Source organism: Petromyzon marinus, chromosome 29 (assembly GCF_048934315.1).
Source record: "Petromyzon marinus isolate PM22_M1 ecotype Great Lakes invasive population chromosome 29, UKy_Petmar_22M1.pri1.0, whole genome shotgun sequence".
In the NCBI taxonomy this organism is placed as follows: Eukaryota; Metazoa; Chordata; class Hyperoartia; order Petromyzontiformes; family Petromyzontidae; genus Petromyzon; species Petromyzon marinus.
This window is the reverse complement of record NC_133695.1, coordinates 12,495,897-12,515,111: the sequence shown is the minus strand read 5'-3', so window position 1 is coordinate 12,515,111 and position 19,215 is coordinate 12,495,897. Positions and strand designations below refer to the sequence as shown.

The 19,215-nt window shown below is 45.5% G+C and overlaps 1 protein-coding gene across 1 annotated transcript in view; it reads left to right on the top strand.

Moving 5' to 3' along the window:
• The window catches only part of LOC116947138 (aldo-keto reductase family 1 member B1-like), a 37,874-nt gene that overhangs the window by 3,149 nt on the left and 15,510 nt on the right, over window positions 1-19,215 (top strand). Inside the window, exons 2-6 of the mRNA XM_032962570.2 lie at window positions 5,016-5,094; window positions 7,975-8,130; window positions 9,570-9,686; window positions 11,796-11,873; window positions 13,198-13,320. Of these exons, the coding sequence (XP_032818461.2) occupies window positions 5,023-5,094; window positions 7,975-8,130; window positions 9,570-9,686; window positions 11,796-11,873; window positions 13,198-13,320 (546 nt within the window). The 5' untranslated portion in view covers window positions 5,016-5,022. The remainder of the gene's footprint in view (window positions 1-5,015; window positions 5,095-7,974; window positions 8,131-9,569; window positions 9,687-11,795; window positions 11,874-13,197; window positions 13,321-19,215) is intronic.

The following is a 19,215-nucleotide window of genomic DNA, read 5'->3' as shown; positions in this document are numbered from 1 at the left end:
GTCCAGCAGATGTTCTTGCTTGGACCCGGCATGCATCCATGATGTGTGGATGCGCCGATGCCGGAACAGCGTGTTGGTAATTACAAGCCCATGGGCTGCACAAAAATCTAGCAGCCTCCTACCGTTGTTATTGAGCTGATCTGGCCCATGCCTTCCAATCACTCCAGACCAGGTGCCAGCATCATGACGAACTCGGGCAAGATGACTATCCCAAGGGGCCACTTTAGCTAGCACCTGTGACAGGTTATAGAAGGCATCTGACTCATCGGCCTTGCCTGCATCCCTCCACGGATGTTCGTCTTCGGTGGGAGCATAAGTAACCACAACCACCACTCCTTGCCTCCGGTTGATGGGAAGGCGAGCCCAAAGTAGCCTGGGGCTTGCAGCTTCCCACACTTCACCGCCACGCTCCCACGCCCTCTTCATTCTTTTCAGAAGAAGAGCCACTCCTGCCCCGAGTAGAGGACTGTCCACCCCTCATGGTGGCAGGAGCCAGAGCCGGTCCACCAGACCTTCTGAATACCACAGAGATCCAGTCGGTACCGGTCCAGCTCCCGACAGAGGAGTGACAGCCTCTTCTGCAGTGAGCATTCGAACATTCCACGTGGCCATTCGTAGTGGCTATTTGTTGTTTCTGGAGGTGCCCCGAGGGTAAAGATGAAATCTCCTGGCTCGGTCAAATGGGGTTTGGCTAGGAGACGTCATAGACGCCTGTCCCCCCGGGGCCTCCGGCACAAGCTTATTAAAATTTTAATTTGTGGTTTAGTGGTAATTAATTTAACGTGGAGGGGTTACCAGCCCCTTGCACCCGTCCAGAGCACCCATTTGGCCGCTGTGGTGGTCACAGACGCCATGAGGGGAAAGGCCAATCAGAATTCACCCTCCCCCCCCCACAGCACTGTCCACGACAGCGTTGCCCGTCTGGCACCACGAGGAGGAAGGGGGTTGTTTTTGTGGCACACTCACATTGTAACACACTTGCATCCTGTGACACTAACATTCTGTGATACACTAACATTCTGTGACAAGCTCGCACACTGTGACACTAACATACCGTGACACACTAATTAATTGTGACACGAAACATTTAACATGTCAATAGATTGATGTAGCATATGCTAATTTATTCCAGTAATTCATCGATTATCCGTAGCTTCGGGGTGAAAGGGGGCGCCGGATTTTCAAAAACGCCGGATAATCACCAATCATTATTTAATATAATGTATTTTTGTAGATTCTTGTATAACATGTTTCAAGTGGTGTGTTTATGTTTTTTTTAGTGTATTGAATATATTTATGATATGGAATTGGCATAAATAAACGTACAATTAGACAAAAGTATCTTTTTTCCTGTGAAAAGTTGCAGTATTTATTGTAACGGATTTACCTCTTCAATCTGGAAGACTGTGCATGGGGTGATGTATGTACTACTACGCTCTTGTTTCAACAACATGGATTTGACGATCACCGAACTGATGCAGCCTTTTTAGACCGGTGCTCCGGTGAATGCCGAATTACACGCACGCTTTTCGCCAGATTGCACTGTATATTTTCTGTTTTTTTTACTGTAGTTATTAGTCATGATAAATCTATATAGTGCAGTATTTTCATTGTTTAAGTTGTATATCGTTCATAAAGTACGGCATGTAATATTTAACACTGAAATCAAGCATAGCTACTTTTTATGTCACGCACATGTTGACGATCGCCGGACTGGTTACAGCCTGAAGAGTTCGTGGTGGCGTGCTGTGCGGTCACACGTCGCACACCCCCTAGGACCTAGGTGATGTGTGTTGTGCTCTGCCAAGAGAGGCATGCCTGTCCAACACACTGAATGCTTATACATACGGAAGTGCCTACTTATGCATTCCGTGTACGGCTGGCTCGGCGCGAGTGCGAGTAACTCACAATCAGAAGATTGTAAGTTCAAATCTTGATTGGTGGCAACTTCGGGCCATCATCAAAATGAGCACCACTTTATGGGGAAATCAGCAGTGGTACAATGGACAGACTCACCCTTGCCATAGCATTGTGGAGGTTTTACCACTGGCTGAGGGCTGTAAATGGGTACTGAGCACCGCCTATGCTCAATTGAGCTAGAAATTGCTCAGAATTTTGACATCTGCATAAATGTGTTAATTTACATGTAGCTGATGTGCATCACTGTTAGCTGTGAACCCCATTATCTGCAAGGTTCAGGGGAGCTGGAAATACATATGTAGTGGGTACGGACGGAGACTCACTAATTGAGGCAACACATTTTTTACCTTAACACCAACACTATTAACACAAAGGGGTAACTGCCCCTTTACCAGATAACCTATGGTGGTGGACCACCAGTTTAGCTACTCTAACACTGAGTTAGCTACAACGGACCCGACCCCAACTCGGGTCCGGGTCCACATGTTGAAGAATCTTCTTTCGGCGTAGAACGTAGATTTCTTCATGAAGACAACAGCAGCCGGTCCCACTGGGAACCCGGCTTTTTATCCTGTGTGGCGGGGCTCGCTCCACCCCTAGCCACGACCCCCTTCTCGAACTCTTGAGGAGGATCTCCACTGGACACGTGGTTCCCCCAGCCCCCCCTTTGGGGGTCCCCGGGTAGACACCTCCGGTCACGTGCCCTCAGGGATCAACCAGAGTGCCATGGCCCCCTACAACCCCGTTACGAGGCCGCCACTCTCACCCCCTATCCTGTAGGGGCTGGCACAGCACATAGAGCGTGGTCCTATTAGTTGATTGTCGGTCATTGCTGCCCAAGCCCCGCGAGGGATGGTACTGTATCTCCAATTACTGGTGTCCATGGTGGCAATACATTGCATGGCGTGCCTTTCACAGGCTGGCCACACACAGCGACATGCAGCGACATGCAGCGATGTTGCTACACATATATCCCTGTACAAATAAAATAAGAAAAGCATCACGTGCAGAGCTGCAGGAACGTCTGTGATTGTACTGACACGGCAACATACAGTACCCGGTAACTATTACCACCTAAAGCGCACCGTCCTCCCCATCTTTGACTAATACATCATCGACCTCCTAGTCTCCGAGACCACTATAAAACTTAAAACAAAACTTCATTTTACTAGGTAAGGCCCACTGAGCTATGTAGCTCATTTTCAGAAGTCACCTGGTCACAAATGATAGCTCAACGAAGTGGCTTATCAGGTGGAAATTTATGGCAGCTAAATATGTCTCGTTCCATTTCGTCACTCGTCCCCTCCGCTTTGCCCTTGACGCCCCCTCTAAAACACATCTTTGCAAGCACTATACAGTGGTAACCGAAATAACTGTTCATCAAATTTATGTATGAGTTGAAAAATAATGAAAAAATAATCTGAGTCTGCAAGAGAGCTGTTTCCATTGCCAAAACAGAAAAGATAATGTAAACAAAGCCAGTTGAGGTCTAAACGGATTATAAATTTCGATTTTAAGCTTTCGTGACTGCAAGGATTCATCTTCTTTGGTTCTTTCGGTAAAGTCACGTAGAATGAGAATAAAATAATAAATTGATAAAATAAAAGAACAATAATATTCTCACGACGTTTCGGCCACAACACAAGCGGCCTTCATCAGGTGAAGGGACGAGACTGATGAAGGCCGCTTGTGTTGTGGCCGAAACGTCGTGAGAATATTATTGTGTTATTTTATTTTATCAATTTATTATTTTATTCTCATTCTACGTGACTTTACCGAAAGAACCAAAGAAGACGGATTATAAATGTTTGTCGCTGATTGGCTGAGGGCATTCTCAGCCCACTTACGAGCGCTCGGATTGGGCGAAATTTGTGCCCGCTTGCATAACGTAAATGTACCGTTAATCAACATTTCAACGTTAGTCGAAACCATGGGGTCCTATGCGAGGCAAAACGTCAGCTGAAAAACCGTAAACCGATATCACTGTTGACTTAGGAACGACTGTTATTGCCTCCAAGTTGTCCCCCGTTGGCATCAGAAGAGACCCCCCCCATAAGCTATATTTATACTAAAAGTCCTTTTAAACAAATCGGCAATATATCTAAAGGACCTTCCTCTGAAAATTCCCATCCGCAACTTCAGAAGTACCTGCCTGTTCTTACAAAAAATACTACTGGGTTTGGCGACATGTCCCTCCGTCCACGCTACTGCTCCACATTACTACGATGCCCTTGGCTTTCAGCTTAGACTCGGCTCCCTCTCCACATTTTCATATCACTCCAAGCTCAGAATGCACAGTTTGGATGCTGCACCTGTACCCAAAAAGCAGTTGCTGTTATTTCCCGATTCCCGTGATGGTTATTTTATTCGCTCGATCATGTTCACTTTGCCTTGCGGTCATCTCTCCAACCATGCATTACCTTTGCCTTGTTTTTGGTGTAATATGCCTCTTGATTTTGTTAATATTGTTTTTATTTGCTTGTAACCATATCTCTGACGTGTTGTTTCTTTGGTGATCATTTTGATGCTTTATTGTGTTCTGTGCTGATACGCTATGTATCTCCCTTGCCAACTCGCTGGGGAACTGGCTAAATAGGACTTTTTGTGCAATACCAAAATATTGGTTGCGTGATTGACAATTGTTGTTACCATAAGGGACAACAAGACCGTTAGCGCACGACGCTACGCACCCATTTACCTGAGTTCGATTGCCACTCAGCCATTATCAATGACAAATATCTTAACTGGTGCTGGGCCTCCATTAGGTCGACTCAGCCTTAAATGAGTACCTAGTGCAGTATAAACATCAGCACGACGGAGACAGGTGACCGGGTGTGTGTGGCACTGGCCACACCACGAACTCTTGTGCAGTGTTAACAGCACTTGACCCAACAGTCTGTTCAAGGCTATATGGGGGATCTTTGTATTTTACTGTCAAATGTGCTGCTGTGACCTGTAGCTTATCTCTTGAATCCTAGAGTGTTTAGCTCTGTGTGGGGCCGTGTGTGTTCCCTGGTTTGTGTTGCAAATGATCATGTGCACAGTATCACATGAGTTGAGATGTGTTCTGTGGTAATGGATGATGCTGTGTGCAGTTTGGATATGGCAGGGTTACCCTACGTGACGCTACGTGGGGGGTGCCGCATGCCGCTGGTGGGATTCGGCACCTGGAAGGTAACACCCCCAATTCACATTCTGTTCCATCTCACCCCAATTCACACTCCGTTACAAAACACCCCAATTCTCAATCTCTTACACCACACCCAAATTCACACTCCATTAACTACACCCCAATTCATACTCCTTTACACCACACCTAATTCACACTCCATTCCACCACACCGCAATTCACACTCCATTATACCACACCCCAATTCACACTCCGTTACACAACATCCCAATTCTCGATCTCTTACACCACTCCCCAATTCACAATCTTACACCACACCGCAATTCACACTCCATTATACCGCACCCCAATTCATAATGTGTTAGACCACACCTGAATTCACACTCCGTAACACCATACCCCAATTTACACTCCATTACACGACACCCCAATTCACAGTCCATTACACCACATCGCAGTTTACACTCCATTATACCACACCCCAATTCATACTCCATTACACCACATCCCAAATCATACTGCATTACACCACACCCCAATTTATACTCCATTATACCACACAGCAATTTACACTCCATTATACCACACCCCAATTCACACTCAATTATACGACATCCCAATTCATACTGCATTACACCACACCCCAATTTACACGCCATTAAACCACACCCCATTTTACACTCCCATTACACTACACCCCAATCCACACTCCGTTACACCACACCCGAATACGCACTCCATTATACCATACCTGAATTCACACTCTGTTACACCACACCCCAATTCACACTGCGTTACACTGTTGTATATGCCGGGTATTGAAAATTTGATGAAAATAATAAAATTTTAATGAAATTTAAATAAATGCGTAATTATCAAAATTCATGTTAATAGGTGTAATTATGCGCATAAATTATGCTAATTAGACATATTACCGTATTAATTTATGCGAATGTATGCAAATAGGTTAGCACAAGCCGTTATGATAATTAGGCCCTGCCTCGCTGACGAGGGTAGTGTCATCAATCAGGATAAGACAAGGAATCGTATGAAGTTATGCAGGTGTGCTGTAAGTATGCTAGATTAAGCTCGGCTTCGTTGTCAAGGTTCGTATTATCGATCGGTATAATACAATTATTCTCGCTTTAACATTTATTGATTATGTATTAGTGTGTTATGTCAGGTCTCCAAATTCAAATCTCACCGCAGGATACAGTTCTTATCATTAATATTATTATGCATGAACATAAGAAAGAAACACTCAATCACTTGTGTGTTAAGCAATTTTAATTTCTAAAGAAAAGCCTTAACACTCTAATATGCAAATTCTTATGCTTGAAATTGTGAACACAGAACTCCAGGAGATGTTCCCCTCATTGATCCATACATTTAACCCTCAATGATCACGTTTGTTAATTGGGTAACAGAACAAACGATTACTTCATCAGAGTAACACGAGCATATATGGCAAATAGGAATAAAAAGTCCTTAAAAATTCATGCAATGACATTCACACGAAGGCAATAAAGAAACATGTCCCGAAGGCATAACGTATACGGCAATGAATCCATGGGCAAGATTACGTAATTTATCGAAATGTTGAAACCATGGTGTGCAGCAGCATGCCTGCTTCAGCAAATACTCATTAATTGGCTGAGGTTTCAATAAATTCACGGGCAGATTCTGTGATCAAAAGAAGATTTCAACGCAATATTCTCCCTATGAGTGTGTGGATTCATAACTTAGGTTTTTAAATGTTTAGTTTTCATCGATGAATTCGTTGATAATTTTTTTGCAAATAAAAAAGAAATATAACTACTAAAATACTTCTAAACGACCGTTTCCCCGGAACCCAATGGCAACCGTGTTCTTCGTTATCAGTTGATACTTGACGCACTTATCATGAGTCTTCTTATTAATGATTCGTGTATGTGTTGAGTGGGGATGGTATGGGTTGAGTGGGGATGTGTTCTTGATCAATTCTTTGCATCAAGCAGATGCCAGGTGATGCGTTGTAATGTGTGGCAGTGTGCATATCATAAGGATAGCTGGGTTCTCCTTCTTTCACACGGGCAGCCGGAGTTCGGTCCACAGCTGGTTAAAAGAGTCGGCACGACGCTCGCCGTCGGTGTGCGATGATCCCGTCGTCAGGATAGCACCCACAGCTCATCCGCTGGCAGCTGACACCCTTGCTTGGTGGCGCTGGTGGCGCTGTGGCGTGCTCACTCCGGCTCCGGCTCTCTGGTGATGAACGATGCTTTCATTCGTTGATGGCAGGCTTGGTCGACGTTTGGCCCTCTCCGCCCTTTCTCATTAGGAATTCCCCCTCTTTCTCTTTGTTTTGGGTTTATTACCTTTTATTGCTATCTCCAGCGGCCTGTTGTGTGTGAGGGGAGGAGGGCTGTATCACCCCCTTTTGCCCCAAGTGACACCACGATTGAAAAAAATATATTGGCAAAATCCTTATTAATATCAAAAACAAAAATGGAAAAAGGCCTATATATACAACAACACCACACCCACATTCAAACGTCATGACACTTTGCTAGGAATGTTTAATTATTTATTTGCAGTTATATCCGGTAATAAATGATTGGGTGGCTCTGCTGCAGAGTGAGCGGCTCGCAATTGGAAAGTTTTAAGTTCTAATCCAATTGAGGGATTAATTTGGCTCTTCATCCTTCGAATGCAGATAAAATGAGTTCCACTTCGTGGAGCAGTCAACAGTTGTCCTATGGAGAGACTTGCCCCACCATAGGAACGTGGAATTACGCCCCCGGCTCAGGGTTGTAAACATGAGATGTGCACCAATGCCTCGGTATTCATTTAATGAGATTACTCTGTGTTCTCCATGGCAGTGCGTATCTGATATTTCACGCTTCGCTCCTTGTATGTATTTGTGTATGTGTGTGTCTGCTTTGCAGACAAAAAAGGGTGAGGCGTATGCAGCTGTGTGTGCTGCACTTGAGGCCGGCTACCGGCACCTGGACTGTGCACACGTGTATGTGAATGAAGAGGAGGTTGGGAATGGCATCCAGGGCTCTGGGGTGCCTCGTTCACAAATATTCATCACGAGCAAGGTATTTGTAGAATACAGATGTGGCACGTGGTTTTGTCATGCGGTTGCACATGGGCAGTAGAGGGGTGGTAGTGCAGTGGTCACGCTCGTGCCTTGCGGCAAGAAAGGCATGGGTTTGATTCCCGACTAGGGCGCCTTTTTACATGGAGTTTTTTTATGTTCTCTATTTGGTCTTCTGGGGTTCATCCAGGTTCTCCTCTTCCATCACATTGCTAAAAAACACATTGTAACTAGTGTTGACCCAAATATCTTAATGCTAAAACATAACCTGCAATATACTTAATTGGGTTTGCACAAAGTAACATTGCCTCCTAATGAAAAACATGGCAGAACCCTCGTTATAAAGATAATTATGAGACTTGCTGAGGCTTTTCTGCGTAAACAATTGTGAAAATAAAATTTGTGATATGTAGTCAAATTCTACATTTCCATGGCCTGTAGTTGGGGCATATATTTGAATTTAATTATCTTAAACTTGTAGGATAGACCATTATATATTGTAATAATTGGTATTTTTGTGATTATTATTCATAATTCAGAAGCTACTACGTATTGGAAATCATTAGTGAATTAACATGCCTCCATTAAAGTGCTGTACAATTATCTGTTTTTTGACTTGTGCATTCTGGGAGATGCATCATTTTTAGTGACTCACTATCAGTAGTGCAAACAGAAGTGTATAATGGCCAGCATGAAACCCATGCATCCTGCGGCAGCCCACGCACAGACACTCAGTTGCACACACCCTCTGACCCTCACACACTCACACACCCTCATACTCACCCACCCTCTTACACTCACCCTCACACAAAAGGCAAAGGTACCCCATATAGACTTTAACATACTTGGGGCAAGTGCTAATAGGCCAACATGGCACACGGGGGGGGGGGTGGGGGGGGTTGGGTGGCCAGCACCACCCCCGGCCGCCTTTATCTCTCCAGTGTTGATGTTTGCACCACACTAGGCACTTATTTAAGGCTGAGTCAACCTAGGGAGGCCCAGGACAGGTTTAGATGTTCGTCACTGATGTTCACTGTGAGTAGGGATCAAACTCGGGTCACCAATTTCTGCCACAGCGCGCTAACCGCTACACTGCCGCCCCCCCACTCACATAGCCCCTAACCCTCACGAACACTCTCTCATACTCCGACACATCCAATTACATACACACACACACACTTACACTCACTGCTATTTCTCCCTTGCAGAAACATCGTAGTATAGGAATAGGATGTGTCTCTAATGATGAGTTTTCTCATCATTTACTCATTCGAATTATAGAAGTGCTGGTGTGGAGTACCGTTGTATACCGGCACATCTCCACCACTCCTGTCCTGTGCATTGGCATCATCACCGTTTGTTCAAATTCGTCTATAAATAAGTTACTTTTTATAAAAGCTTGTTGTGGCGTGTGGTGATGTGCTGTATGGTGCGAGGTAGCTGTGGAACACGTTCCATCACCCCTCTGCAGTGCGTGCTGCTTGCGACCAGACGCTGGCGGCCCTGAAGACAAACTACCTGGACCTGTACTTGATGCACTGGCCTATGGGCTTCAAGGTGCGTCCACGCAATATGCAGAAGTGCACAGTGACAGCAGATGTGAGCGGTGACATGAGCCAGCAATCATGCTCGTTCACCGCTTGTTGTGTTGCGGTTCGATCCTGGCAGGCCTCTCTGGTTATGGACACTGCCAGTGTCTAAGACTGAGCTTGTACAAATAATAGCACAAGAAATGTGTACTGAAGGCAAGAGGGAGTACGATCATGACCAGGGTGTACAAACTACCACTGGCTTGTTGCAGTAGAGTGAAGTTGGGAGGTCAGAGAAAGGGTGGACAGAGGGGCCTGCTGACACACAGGAAGTCTCATGCTCATTCCAAGTTGCAAGTTTTGTGAACAATTAAGTTTTTTAGTATAAACCAGCAGTCATTTTCTACCAGCTGGCTCAGCGGCAAAGTGAGCAACTCGCAATAGGAAGATTGCGAGTTCAAATCTAGGTTGGAAGTTGACTCAATCCCATTATTCCTCACGGGTTGATAAGATAAGCACGACTCTGGAGAAGGCAGCACAGTACTCCCCACCATAGGAATACAAACTTGCCACAGCTGGCTTGGAGATATAAACAGGAGATGAATTTTGGAATAATGATTTACAGACCGTTGACAACCCACTGCTGCATGAAGGCCTCCCTACGCTTCATCGGTCCTGAATGTTTGTATCATATTTCACTGCACTGGTTGGTGTGGATATTGGCAGAGAGGGGAGCAGTACTGGTTCAGATATTGCTCACCACTGATCTTAGCTGTGCCTTGGCAACACACTCAGATAACCATGGTGAATCCAACAATATTCAGATATATACAAGTTTAGGTGATAGAAAATATAGCCAAGAGCAATGTTTTTACACAGTTGCAGAATATAGGCTCAAAAGGTCTAACGTGTCAACCGGCCATCAAGAAACAAACTGCATGATCAGAGGTGTAATAGAGTTAATGTTTATTTAATGGAGCAATGTTATTGCAAGAGCTTTGGAAAAGAGACAATGGGAGGGAATTTCCAAGTGTAGTAGTGGGTGTAAGGGAAGAAGCAGAGCAAGAAGTGTTTGCCTGCTGTTTGGTGAGTGAGTGGGTGGGTGAGCGAGTGGGTGGGTGGGTGGACGGGCGGGCGGGTGAGCGTGTGGGGGTATTCTTGTGACTGGGGAGTGGTAGTATTGAGGCTAGCATGCTGGGCTACAATCACGGTGAACAGAGTTCAATCCCACTCACGGCCCACAAAAGTGAGGATTATCTGATCTGGTCCTGAGTCTCCCCTAGGTCGACTTAGCCTCAAATAAGTACCTGGTGCGGTGTGTGAATATCACCACTGGGGGGACAAAGATCGTCGGGCGTCGTGCTGGCCACCCACCCCCTAATTTGCCGTGCCGGCCTTAATAGGTGCTCGCTAGCAGCACTTGCCCCAAATGTCTGTTAAAGGCTATAAGGGGTCTTTGTATTGTTGTGACCTGTAGTATGGCGAGCGGGTGAGTGAATTGTTAGTTAGCTGCAGTGTGGTGGCTGAATACAGTTTGGACGAGACGAGTTTAACATGGATGGAGGAATCGGTGAGTGATGTTCACGGGAACAGTAATAATTAGCAAGATGTTAATAAACAGGAGGTGTATATTGAAGTTTTGGGTATTTTGCATTCATATGAGAATAGCTTTAGTTTTTGTGTTTACTAGAGAGAAAAAAGGGGTATATTACGTAGTTCATTCAGGTTAGGGTATTTTTTTTACTCTTGCTTACCATGGGAAGCCTCACTGAGTCTCAAGTTTATTTTTAGGAGCATTCTGCCAAATTTTGCAGTAGGGTGCCACACTCCTACCTGTAGTTTGCAGGTAATTATTTAGCATTGGAATATTTTTGGCCAATATCAGTTACATTGTGTGGTCTTAGTTGTGGGAGGAAACCAGATAACCTGGAGGAACAGGGGCCAACATACACACTCCACACAGAAAGGCACCCAAGTCAGGAATTGAACCCGGGAACTTCTTACTGTAGGGCACGAGTGTTACCGCTGCGCCACCCTGTCGCCAAATAAGATAACGCCGTGTAGTATTTGTAGAGTGAGATGACGTGTTGTTTGTGGAAAAGGAAAACTCGCAACTTCCCTGATTTACTTTCTCCAGCCAGGTGAGGACTTGTTCCCATTGGATGAAAATGATAAAGTGATTACTGATGGCACGGATTTTCTGGACACTTGGGAGGTATGCTTTTTTTTTATAAACACACACACACGATGGCAACTGCTGTGGTGTAACTTAGTACAGTGGACTTGCAAGACAGAGGCCACAGGTTATATTCCACATTCCGGGGGTGGCATTCATGCAATAAGGCAAATTTCTCAAATCCCCCCCCCCCACCAACCAATTCTGTCCACACAGGAGGAGCATAAATGGGTGGGGTAAAGTGGGTATGCCCACCTCTTCTGACATGTCTAGTCAGCGTGCAAGAGTAGACCAAGTATCCCATACAGTTCACTCTTGTGGAGGCCCTTTATTTAATAGTAACATGTGCAAGCAATTGCAGGGCTGCTTTAAAGATCCCATTGTTGTTCTAATTGAGTAGGCCATTGTGTGCCAGTGTCATGGTCCAGATTTGCGAAAATGAGAAAAATACACCTCAAAATTGGTAAATTGGGATTACACCTAGCAACATTGCCCCCCAACTGACAGGCTAATTCCCACCGGCAGGCCGGTGTGGAGTCACATGATGCAGCACAAGGACCGCTGCCACTGAGGGTGCTGTTTGACTTTTTTATGTGAAGCTCTTTGAGTTGAGGCATTAAGTGCCACAATATTTTTTATTGCAATCTTGATTGTTGGCGAGAAAGGGAAGTCTTGTGTACGGCTGACCACAACTGCAATGCTTGTCATCAGAAGCATTTTTCTTTACAATACCTATGTTCCAATAGTCTAACCATGCTACAATTACAAAAACTCACATTTATCTATTATAGTGTGGCCTAAAATAGAAAATTATACAGGCTTGCCCAAAAGTCAGCAAACATTAATTTTAACAATGGCATTACATTATTTTTTTAAATTCTTTTGATTGATATTTTATCTATTTATTTTATAACATTGACCAACTTAAATCAAATGTACTGAATTGAGACAAAACAATTGATGAATATTCAAAGATTACACCTGTAATAAAAGCACATCCTAAATTAATCTCAAAGGATGAATTAATGAATGCATTAATCTTAATGTACGTCAGTTTTTACATTTGTTAAAATAAATTAAAAGACCCTTTGTGATCTGTTACAATAAATAAAACATCCCAATGTGTCCTGACTTTTTGGCCACCCTGTATACATCCGGGACATTTTAAGAAATGGCCCTTCATATTTTCTATATGCTGTGGTGAAGGACCATTATTGATTTCTCCCTTTTAAAAATACTCCGTGTTATTGACAAATGTGTTGAGGTTTTGCTGCTTGTGCATGACGGCCAACGAAGCATCACCGTTTAATTTGTCTAACTGTTTGAACTGGCAAGACCATCTTTGACGTGTGCCTGCTTACAGGCAATGGAAGCACTCGTCGACGCAGGTGTCATTCGAGCTCTGGGTCTCTCTAACTTCAATTGTGACCAAATAAGGAAGATTCTGAACAAACCCGGCCTGAAGCACAAGCCTGTGGTCAATCAGGTGCTGTGAATGCAAGTGAACAAAGTGTGTGGATAAGTCGGCATAGACAGTATCTAATGAGGCTAGCCAACATGGTCACTCACCTTATCATTCTTTTTTCGCTGCTACCATGGTTACTGTTCCTGTAAACTTCACCCTTTGATTCCTTCTACCCATGTTGAGAACATGGTCTACTAGACTGACTGTTTTGTCTCATCTGCACTGTGTTCAACCACCACACTGTAGGACGTAACAAAGACAAGGATTCTGCGTATAGCCTGTAATAGACTGTAACAGACTGTTGGGGCAAGTGCTGATAGCGAGAACCTGTGAAGGCCGGAACAGCACATGAGGGGGTGGGTGGCCAGCACCACGCCCGACCGCCTTTATCTCTCCAGTTACGATGTTTACACATCGCACCAGGTACTCATGTGAGGCTGAGTCGACCTAGGGGAGGCCCATGACTTGTTCAGATAATCGTCACTGGTGTTGGCCGTGAGCGGACATCGAACCCGGGTCGCCGTGTTCGTAGCGCAGTACGCTCACCGCTACACTACCGCTCCCCACAAAACAACACACCCACCCACTCACTCGCCAAACTGCAGGTCACAACACTTCTCTTTCTGCTTTTTCTCTCCTGCTGCTGCACCTTGGAATTTCCTGTCATTGTCCCCTTTCTCCAAGCTCCTATAACCTTGCTCAAGACACCCGTTACGCTCTTATCTCTTAGAACTTTGATTATGCTGTTTGTTGCTGGCCACTTGACATTTTGTTCTTGGGTCTATACCTCAGCAACTGTTTAAAAAATAACATGTTTTCAGTTGGGCCCTGCCAAATTTTAGTGAGGAGGGGGCGAAGATGCTCCAGATTGTTCTCTGTTCCCCAATTAGGTAATTTGTGGTGTCATTTTTCATATTTGATCAATTTGGACCATGACGGTACAATATTCCCTTCATCATCTCCATTTATCTGCGAATGTGTACATATCGAGCTCCTTTTGTTACTCCACTGCTGGATGAGTGCCTCCCCCAAGCTGTGCGGGTCATGGAGGTTAATCGACCATACTGCTAGTTGGTGAAGGTGGGAGGCATGGATGTGCAAGCATAGATTTGGCTGCACTACCCTCTGCTGCCCACCATGATAACTTATGTGCACGTGTTGGTCACCAATCCAAACACTGCCCAGGCTCAAACCTGCTTAGCTTCGAATATCTGAACGAGATCAGGCAAATTCTCTAATATTTGGTCTGAAAACTCATGGTACGGTGGATCCTCTGAATACTCAGGTAATAGGAAGGCTGATTTGCAGATATCAGTAATAATTAGACATTGGCCAGTGCCTGCAGATATGAGGAGCTACAAATGTTTAGATTTGTATTTAATGAAACAGTTGGATGGTTCCTCTGGATGGAACATCTTATTAGCAAGGCTGTCCGGAGTGTTGAGTGACCCACACATAGTAAACATGTAATGACACAACAACAATAACCGTCATTCGCCACTAAGTGGCGGTGACATCACCACGACGCTTGTGCCAGGCTATGTGCACCTTGAGGCCACGTGAAGTGTCGAACACCCGTTGGCAGGAGGTCACGGGGCAGACGCAGGTGCCACGAGTCGACTGACTGAGATGACTGGCTGAGCCACCACCTGTACCCCCTTACTGTGCTTTAGCCACCCGGCGCTCTGCTCGTTGTTGTGAGCGTCGCTCCTCTGCCCTCCATTGTTGTTGGAGGGTGACTGCCTCCACCGCTGGTACCAGTCATCGGCAAGTCCACTCAGCTCCACATCCTCCTGTACCACATCACTCCATCGCTTCTCTAGCCCGTGCCGCGCCCGTTTATCCCCCTTGATCCGGCCGAACAAAAGCTGTTTGGGCATGCGGTGATTGGGCATGCGGGCTACATGGCCCAGCCAACACAGCCTTGCCTGCCGGAGGAGCTCATCGATGGGACTTTGTCCAGATCTTTAGAGGATGTGTGAGCTCTTCACACAATCCAGCCTGGTTAAACCCAGGATTGATTGTAGGCAGGCCAGGCTAAATCTTTCTAACCGGCGAAGATGTTCCATTAGGGGGGTCCACGTTTCGCAAGCGTAGAGAAGGGAGGGAATGACTGTGGCCGAGAAGACACGAAGCTTTGTGCGGAGTGACAGACCAGGTACAGTGAGGGAAAAAAGTATTTGATCCCCTGCAGATTTTGTACGTTTGCCCACTGACAAAGAAATGATCAGTCTATAATTTTAATGGTAGGTTTATTTGAACAGTGAGAGACAGAATAACAACAAAACAATCCAGAAAAACGCAAAATGTTATAAATTGATTTGCATTTTAATGAGGGAAATAAGTATTTGACCCCCTCTCAATCAGAAAGATTTCTGGCTCCCAGGTGTCTTTTATACAGGTAACAAGCTGAGATTAGGAGCACACTCTTAAAGGGAGTGCTCCTAATCTCAGCTTGTTACCTGTATAAAAGCCACCTGTCCACAGAAGCAATCAATCAATCAGATTCCAAACTCTCCACTATGGCCAAGACCAAAGAGCTCTCCAAGGATGTCAGGGACAAGATTGTAGACCTACACAAGGCTGGAATGGGCTACAAGACCATTGCCAAGCAGCTTGGTGAGAAGGTGACAACAGTTGGTGTGATTTTTCGCAAATGGAAGAAATATAAAAGAACTGTCAATCTCGCTCGGCCTGGGGCTCCATGCAAGATCTCACCTCGTGGAGTTGCAATGATCATGAGAACGGTGAGGAATCAGCCCAGAACTACACAGGAGGATCTTGTCAATGATCTCAAGGCAGCTGGGACCATAGTCACCAAGAAAACAATTGGTAACACACTACGCCGTGAAGGACTGAAATCCTGCAGCGCCCGCAAGGTCCCCCTGCTCAAGAAAGCACATATACATACCCGTCTGAAGTTTGCCAATGAACATCTGAATGATTCAGAGGACAACTGGGTGAAAGTGTTGTGGTCAGATGAGACCAAAATGGAGCTCTTTGGCATCAACTCAACTCGCCGTGTTTGGAGGAGGAGGAATGCTGCCTATAACCCCAAGAACACCATCCCCACCGTCAAACATGGAGGTGGAAACATTATGCTTTGGGGGTGTTTTTCTGCTAAGGGGACAAGACAACTTCACCGCATCAAAGGGACGATGGACGGGGCCATGTATTTTCAATCTTGGGTGAGAACCTCCTTCCCTCAGCCAGGGCATTGAAAATGGGTCGTGAATGGGTATTCCAGCATGACTGACCCAAAACACATGGCCAAGGCAACAAAGGAGTGGCTCAAGAAGAAGCACATTAAGGTCCTGGAGTGGCCTAGCCAGTCTCCAGACCTTAATCCCATAGTAAATCTGTGGAGGGAGCTGAAGGTTCGAGTTGCCAAACGTCAGCCTCGAAACCTTAATGACTTGGAGAAGTCATTAAGGAGTGGGACAAAATCCCTCCTGAGATGTGTGCAAACCTGGTGGCCAACTACAAGAAACGTCTTACCTCTGTGATTGCCAACAAGGATTTTGCCATCAAGTACTAAGTCATGTTTTGCAGAGTGGTTAAATACTTACTTCCCTCATTAAAATGCAAATCAATTCATAACATTTTTGACATGCGTTTGTCTGGATTTTGTTGTTATTCTGTCTCTCACTGTTCAAATAAACCTACCATTAAAATTATAGACTGATCATTTCTTTGTCAGTGGGCAAACGTACAAAATCAGCAGGGGATCAAATACTTTTTTCCCTCACTGTAGTTTCTGCACAGCGTTACGCAACCGATGAAAAGATAATGCCGCTCGACTGATTCGGAGTGAGACCTCTGTTGTTAAACCGCAGCCAGTCATGAGCACACTGCCCAGGTATGGGAAACTCTCCACTCTCTCCCCAACTGCCCCATCACCAATTGGGAGTTGTGGGGGTGGAGTGCCCGATGGTGCAAAATGCGCAGGCAGGTGCTTCGTTTTGGTGGGGCTGATGGTAAGTCCCCACCTCTTAGTGGCACACTCCAGTTTCAGCAGCAGCGCCTTCAACTCGTCCTCTGAGTGAGCCGCAATTACCAGGTCATCGGCATACATAACGTGGTTGACCAATAGGGAGCCATCCCTTGACCGCACCCGGGCATCGATCAGCCCACCATTGTGTCTGTACCAGATGGAAATTCTTCCGGTACAGCTACTGAAGGCTTCACAAACTACGTGGTCGAAAAAGATGTTAAGTAATGTAGGAGCTAGAGGACATCCCTGTCACACCCCAAGGTGAACAGGGAATGGCTCCGACTCCCGGCCACGTAGTTTTACCCGGGCCCGCTCACCATCATGAAGGTCCTTAATGATCATGAGCAGCAGGTCAGGGACTCCGAAAGCACGAAGAACAACCCAGAGCCCAGGCCTACTGATGGTATCATAGGCCTTGACCAGGTCAATAAAGCAGAGATGTAGGTCTTGTTGGAATTCCCTTCATCTCTGCTGTAGCAAACGGACAGAAAATATGGCATCTGTGCAGGACCGCCCTTTTCTGAAACCACATTGGGGCTCCACAAGCACGCACACACACACATATATATACTCATGTACAAAAAAACACAAAGATCCATCATATAGCCTTAGACTGTGGGGGCAAGTGCTGTTAGCGAGCACCTAATAAAGGCCGGTATGGCACACAAGAGGGTGGGTGGCCAACACCACACATGGCTGCCTTTGTCTGCCGAGTGGCGATGTTTACACATCGCACCAGGTACTCATTTGAGGCTGAGTCGACCGAGGGGAGGCCCAGGACCGGTTCAGAGATAATCGTCACTGGTGTTGGCCATGAGCGGGGGTCGAACCCGGGTCGCCAGGTTCGTAGCGCAGCTATCGCTCCCCACATACTTGTGTACATACACCCTTATACACACAGATACCCACACATAGAAACACATAATGACACTAATATACATATACACACACTCGTACACATATACAGGCAGCCTTTAGCACGACTCTGTAGAATGTCCATTCGTTGCCCTTTGTCCTGGAGAAATTTTTACAAAGAAGAAAAAAATCCCAAAAATCGAAACAGCGCTGACAAGTGAGAATACACGGCTGAGGAAACGTACCCACCCCCATCATTGGCTCAGCCAATTATAGCGGTGGACGCTTTGAGCCAATGAGACCCCAACCCCCGCAGTTTCATTATCACGATTCGTGTTCACGGTTACGTAAAAAATATGATCTATTTTTACTATTTTTTACCAGTGTTATAGTACGTTTAGCCAGGTGAGAACTCACAAGACCAGGATAGACTTTCAAGTTCTACCTAAAATAAACCTCACCACAAAAATTTTTACTCAGGCAATCACTAAGATTTCAGAGGTCCTGGAGATCTTCTCTGAGAATGTCCAGGATTGGGAGTGCAGCAGCTCCAACCTCATCTCCCACTGCTAGAATGCACTCCTAAGTACAGTACATAATAGTTACTAATTTTATATTATTCTTATTAATTAAACAATGTTCACCATCTGTATAATTAACTGTGATGGTGGGTACTGAATTTGACATCACGGTACAAAGGAGTCCACCACGGTGAAGTATGGTGCAGGGTGTTAGCCCATCCAAGGCAGGTACGGGAGCACAAACCAGGGCTGAGATGGATTGAGGGATTTGAGTGCTTTATTTTGGCTCTTACCAAGTCAGGGGAGGTGTGGTTGTGGCAGCCTTGGCCACACCCCCAGAAACATACAGGGAATGTAATAAAAACCCACACATGCCCGTCCCTATGCAAACTGTTTTGCATGATCAGAATAGCACTCCACTTGTAATATTGGCCACAATATACCCACACACACACCTTCAGTTTCATTTATTAGGTATAACCCTGTGAACTATGTGGCTCTTAACTCGGGTGCAACCGTAACAAAACAAAAACATGAACAAGAAAC